We start from the raw sequence: 6,000 nt of genomic DNA, 5'->3' as shown, positions 1-6,000 counted from the left end.
TATATATAGTTTACGCCAGAATATCGAATGTATCTAATTATGCTTCATGTTGCTTAGAGTATATACTTGATTTTTTTGAGTTTAGAGATAGATCCTGTGCAAAACGTTTATTCATGTAAAAACGCCCGATAGCTAGCACTTTTTTAGAACTTCTTCTAGCTTATGCTCTCAAAATTCATTCTATGAGCACATTTCACAACGCGTAAATAATTATGAATATTGGACGTCAATTTCGAAATGTACAGATTTGACAAGAGTACGTGCGCACTTCCTTGAGCAGATGTGGCACTAACTGAAGCTATCCTGTGAAATTAAGAGAGCAAGCCTCAATTTAGAACGACCCAGTAAAAAGAAACATTGGAGCTATCCGCGCTTTTGCTCCAGCATGAATGTGTAGCTGAAATTTGTACACGTTTCTGTGTTTTTTCGCCAGCATGATGCCTGTATATACCCTCTGGTTCCCGCTTTTTATGTGGCATTTTTGGGCAATCTCTTGCACTGGGATTTACCTCGACGAGCCTCCGAAACCTCTGTAAATCTTTCCTTTTTGAGAGACGACGCGCACGTTCAGCAAAATGTTAAAGGGTTTACAGTAGCGTGGTTAGAAGACAGGACAAAGGAAGACACAAAGGGAAACACACCGCGCGAACTTCGAACAATGTTTATTAAGGAAGACCAGGCTGTACTTACACACTCAGCCATCTTGAGTCACAGCAATATGAACAGTTGAAGATTGAAAGTGAAAAAAAATGTATACAGTGACATCTTAAGGCATGCGCAAAAATTTCAATTCTTTATCAGAGAGAGCCATTGACGGTATACTTATACAGGATTCCCCCAAGGCAACCATCTGTTCAGCTTGCATTATAAATCTAGTGAGTTCGCACTTCTACCATTAATGGTTGTTGACACATAGAGAGGCGAGTAATCATACTGCTTACAGTGAAGGGAGAGAGAAACCCATCTCATGCAACTTTGTAGAACTTATTTTTGTTCGCGCAACCTATCATTATTGCATCGGCCCGACTGTCCGGCGTAATACTTTCTACACGATATGGGTATGCGATATGTAATCGAAGTCTTGCCATCTCGAAACTTTTTCTGTGTGCTACTTGGCAGCTAGGAGCACTTTCTTCTCTGGTCTTGTTTTCGTGCACATTCGAGATTAAAGACCCGTTCATCACGAAAATGTTCGAGGAAGTTTTAGTGTTTCTAGACGCGATTTATTGTCTTATGCACCGAACACATTTAATTTTGACGATGTTTTATGGAAATGCATCCAGAATGAAAGCGCTCATCGTCGACGTGCCCATTCTAGCGTGAGAGCTCACGAAGCCCAGTTGAAACGTGAGGTGAAGAGCCGCGGACCCCGAGTTGAGCGAGCGCGATGTTGCGGCCAAACGTCAGCGTCGTCTTGCCCTCCAGGAACCACACAACAGTGGTGCACGCCTCGTCAACGCTAGCGCCAACTTCCCCGGTGCGATAGTCAGGTTTCAACGCGAGTTTCTCAACGGAAACTTCGGAGCCAGCTGCAGTGCGTGGGACCGGTTGTGGTTCGAGCACAACGTGGTACTCGTCAGTGCAATTTGTTCGGAGGAACACAAAAGAAACACACAAGTGGCGCTTACCCCCATTTCCTCGACAGGGGAGGCGCTACTCATTTTTGAAGCATCTTCCCCTGATATTGATTACGGCCACAGCACATTCCACGCGACCGATGCAACAGATAGAGCGCGCACTCATCAAGGACAGATACACCGTGTGCACACGTTCTTCACGTGCGGCCGCAGGTGTACTGGAGTGTGGCATATATCCTCATTCTAAGTAGACCCTCCCCCTGGCGCAAGTGTGTTATTGAACTAATTCAGTTTTTGAAAGTGATTCACATAATTTGTAAAGTAAGACTTGCACACAACCTGCAGGCATGATAGCATCTGATTGTATTTTCAGCATACGAAACAACATAATTGTGTTACGTGGAGACAAAAAATTACACTATCGGTGGAGACGAACATTTTTCTTTGTCGACGTGACCGTGTACACGCATGGGCGGAGAAAAGTTGCTGGGATAGCCATATATAGCTTCGCTGTAAAAACTAGGAGGGGGCGTCATGTGACAAACTTGAATCCGAGTCAGAAAAAAATCCCCACCCCTTCCACTCCGTGAAGATGCTCCAGCGCCTCCTGTATAATAGAGGAGGCGCTGGATGGTTGAACGGCGAAGCTGTGTGCAGCTTCGCTTCATTATGCAATTGCGTAAACACAGTAAACACAGATTTATAACAGGAAGTTATGTTGAAGCGTTGCGAGGCGAATTCCGACGCTACTGGACGAGTGTCCAGTTCTCTGGTCGAACCTTGCCGAGCCGCCACCAGAGTCATCGGCTGCCGTCACGGACACCACGCGCGTTCGGCGCGAACGCTGGATAACGCGGACCGGCGTAGTCAGCAGCTCTGTTACGGGCCGGGGTTTTGGTGAACCTTCAACAGCCTCTGCTTGCAGCTCGAACCAGGTTGACCATCGGAGACGGTCCGGCTGGGGAGATGAGGCGACGTAAAAACAGTTAATGCAAGTTCAATACATGGTTACGGGTGAGTGGTGTGCTCCTAAGGAAACATACAACAAACGTTCAGCGTGCATGCACGTGCACGCTACGGCAAAGCAAAGGTGTTCTCCACGTGGCTGCTTGATGGCTTTCTTATATCCACCACCATCCGGACACTCTCCCCCTTTCCTCCCCCCCCCCCCCCTACAGGACAGGACAAACCAGACGAAGTACTGAGGGTGACTGACCGTAGCGAGGTGAACGTCCCCAGTGGGGTTGAGCTGATCGCAAGGCGGCATGGCAGGTTTCGCACATTCCTCCGACCCACGGGACGGACACGTCTGTTCATGTTCACGAGCGAGATCGTTAGGCGCGCCGTTTCCCATGCGTTCGCACACGTTCAGGGCATGATCGCTCAAAGCGAATCGTAACAGCGCGTTGCCTTGTTGGTGCTGCTACAAAGTTGCGGTTCTCTCAGTGTTTTCTTTTCGCGTGAGGTTTCTATGTGTATTTTCGCGTGCTTTTTTCGTGTGCAAGTTACGCCGCCCCTTTTTTGCGCTCCAGTAATAAGAGCAAGCTACGAGCCCGTTCACGAGCCAACGTTCGTTGACACTCGCGGAAGGCAGCCTCTTCCTCAGGAGTGCGCACTTCTCGTTGTGTTCCCATAGTCTAGGCTGCTATGCGCGTTCGTTATCCGAAAGAACGCGCCGCACAGAAACACCGTCTCTTATTGACCCTTTTCGCGGAGCAGTTTGTTTTAGAGAAACGAGATGGCGCTCACGGCGGCGCGCCATATCTCTCCTCAGCGACCGTAGTTCACGCGACCACGTACGAATACGAAACCATTACCGCTTCTACCTTGCTTCTGTGCGATCAGCTGTCAGAAATGCAACTGCGTTTTCGCTAACACACTGTGCTCCAATCATGCCAGGTTGGATCGTGTGGATTGAAGACGTGTGCAGTAGTTGGCTGCAAAAATAGTGACTGGCATGTTAAGGAATAGAATGAATCTGTGTGGCCAAGTTCGCGGACCGCTGCTGCAACTGTCCGAACGTGTTACCCGCACTTCGTGATGTACGGCTTTCCTCGAGGATACAGAAATTTGCTCATCCGCCAGCCTTGTATCGCTAACCTTCAAAGAAAGGGCTTCATCCCCAGAACGTCGGCAAGAGTGAGTACCACTCGTTAAACAATGACAAAGGGAGTAGTAAGACAACAATGACTTCCTGTCATAGTAAGTCTCGCGCTCATTATCTATACACATGTGTCCCAAATGGCAGGAAAACTTACACCCACTCTGTCGCCGACGTATCAAGAATAAGTGAATGGGCGCACACTTGAATATATGCGCACTGTATACGCAAAATAAATGACGGACTACACCGATGGCGCACGAATCGAAGCTGAATGTTTCGTGACGGTCCACAAGAGTAAGCGAGTTACTAGCTGTAATATATATTTGCTACAAGGTATTACAATGTACAAAACAGGTACGTTTCAAGCCTTGTGTGCAGCAAGAACACATCTACCGGAACTGAGCACACCCGCGAGCGATTAGGCAGAAAATAATTAGATAGTCGCCGCACCGACGAACTTCACTGAATCAGAAACTGACAGGCCACTGCTTCAAAATATTTGCCGAATAAAGAACAAAGAGCAAAACACACTAATCCTGACTGAATTCATGAACGGCAAGCTTGGATAGCTTGGAATACATATTTAGCACCGCTTTTACAACAAGCACCATATACGCTGCTTGCGCCATTTGGACATAGCTTAATCAGCTCCGAAAGCGCTTTTGCATGTTCTCTGAAGCAGTGACCAAAGCTTCGTGTCGTCCACCTAGCCACCGTCCACGATATCTCCGAAAACAGAGGTTTTCTAAGCCGTGCCGGCGTCATACACTTCCATTGTAAACAAGGAGGCAACGGAGGCAGTTGAGGCAAGGAATGAACGCGTCACCACGTGATCAAACATGGCAGCGCCCACAGGATTACCGCGAAAAGGGTCAATGCCAATCGCCTCTACTCCTCGCGCCCAGCGCGGCCTCTCATTCGTCTCCACCTCTCCCCAGCGCGCGCCCTTTCATCGGTCGCCTCCTCCCAACACCTTCTAGAAAAATTGTGTTGCTTCTCCCCCTGCGCTCCTCTCCTCCACTGCTGGTCACGTGACCTACTCTCCCCCGGCACGGCTCTCATTCTTTCCTGGTCATCTGACCTGCGTGACACCGGACAGACGGCGAAGGCTCGACTAAGAGCTCTGCTGTCAAAAAATGTAGAGGAATGAGATAATGCGAAATGGGCCCTCACATGATAGGCAAGCCGTAGACTTCGTCGACTCGCTTTGGCTGCGTCTCCTGCAGGGATTTATTGCGATAGCAATCATATGGACACTCCAAAGCGGATTTCTGCCATCGGCGTCGCCGTCGCCGTGAGGTTCCGTATGACGTCAACGGCGATGAAATCGTCGCCGTGCTCCGAACGCTGTATGTGCGAGTGAAAGGGCGCGAGGTACGCGCGCTTTCATAGGGAGCGAACACACGTCGAAGAGCAAACGCGCGTTCTGCGCCGTGCTCCCTGAAGGACTGCAGGATTAAGCGTCTCTTTCCTCCTTTCCATATATAGAGAGCAAACGCGACTTTTTCCGTCGCGCAAAAGGCTGTGGGGGGACGGGAGGGAGAGAGAGAGGGGAGACGACGTTTAGCTGCGGCACCAAATGCGAGCCCTGTCACAGGCCCTTTGGACAGTCCGCAGCTGGAGTTGAAAGTCGTCGCTTTTGACGGCTTTTTCGCAGTCTTCTTGTCCCGTGAAAGGCGAGTGGTTCAACTCAGAACATTGCCACAGCATGTGGTTCAAGGTGGACCGTTCCTCGCTGCAGTCGGGGCAGCGCGGATTCACACCCGGAGCGTAGTGGCTCAGCCTGAATCAAGATGGAAAGGAGCCCATCTGCAGCATTCTCAGAACCGAGGTGTGGGGTCTGCCACGCTACGAGTGAGGAGCCGGGAACTGCCTTCGTCCGAGCTGGTAGTGAGCAGTGATATCGTGGAAAGTAAGCAGTGGGTCCGTGGTCCGGTCGATCTCTTGCGAAGCCAGGCCCCTCGGACCGGCGCGCTTGTCGTGGCCCAGCTCATTGGTGTTGATCGAGCCTGGAGAGACGTTCCGACGCATGTAAGCCGGGAACCAAGTGATGACGTGACGGGCCGTGCCTGGCTTGCGGGTAATCAGCCCCGCCGCAGCCTCGGCCAAGACCGAGCCGGCAAGAATAGCCATCGCCGCTGACCTGGAGTCCATGAAGATCAGGGTGCACACGGGATCGCACACAGCCAGCGCCACTGCGACTTGCTCGGCGACGGACGCCGTCGAGTGTTGGATAGACGCTGCATTCAGGATCTTGCCCTGAGGGTCAACCACTGTGGCCACGTATGAGTTTGATCCGTGATAATGCACCGCGTCGAC

General features: G+C 50.5%; 1 protein-coding gene across 1 annotated transcript in view; it reads right to left on the bottom strand.

The window, feature by feature from the left end:
* The window catches only part of LOC119444470 (fatty acid synthase-like), a 108,164-nt gene that overhangs the window by 101,270 nt on the left and 894 nt on the right, over positions 1–6,000 (bottom strand). The window contains 2 exon segments of the mRNA XM_037708868.2: positions 5,281–5,464; positions 5,555–5,690. Coding sequence (XP_037564796.2) covers positions 5,281–5,464; positions 5,555–5,690 — 320 coding nt within the window.

This window comes from Dermacentor silvarum, chromosome 3 (genome assembly GCF_013339745.2).
Source record: "Dermacentor silvarum isolate Dsil-2018 chromosome 3, BIME_Dsil_1.4, whole genome shotgun sequence".
Lineage (NCBI taxonomy): Eukaryota > Metazoa > Arthropoda > Arachnida > Ixodida > Ixodidae > Dermacentor > Dermacentor silvarum.
The sequence above is the reverse complement of the archived record's forward strand: the minus strand, read 5'-3'. Positions and strand labels throughout refer to the sequence as shown.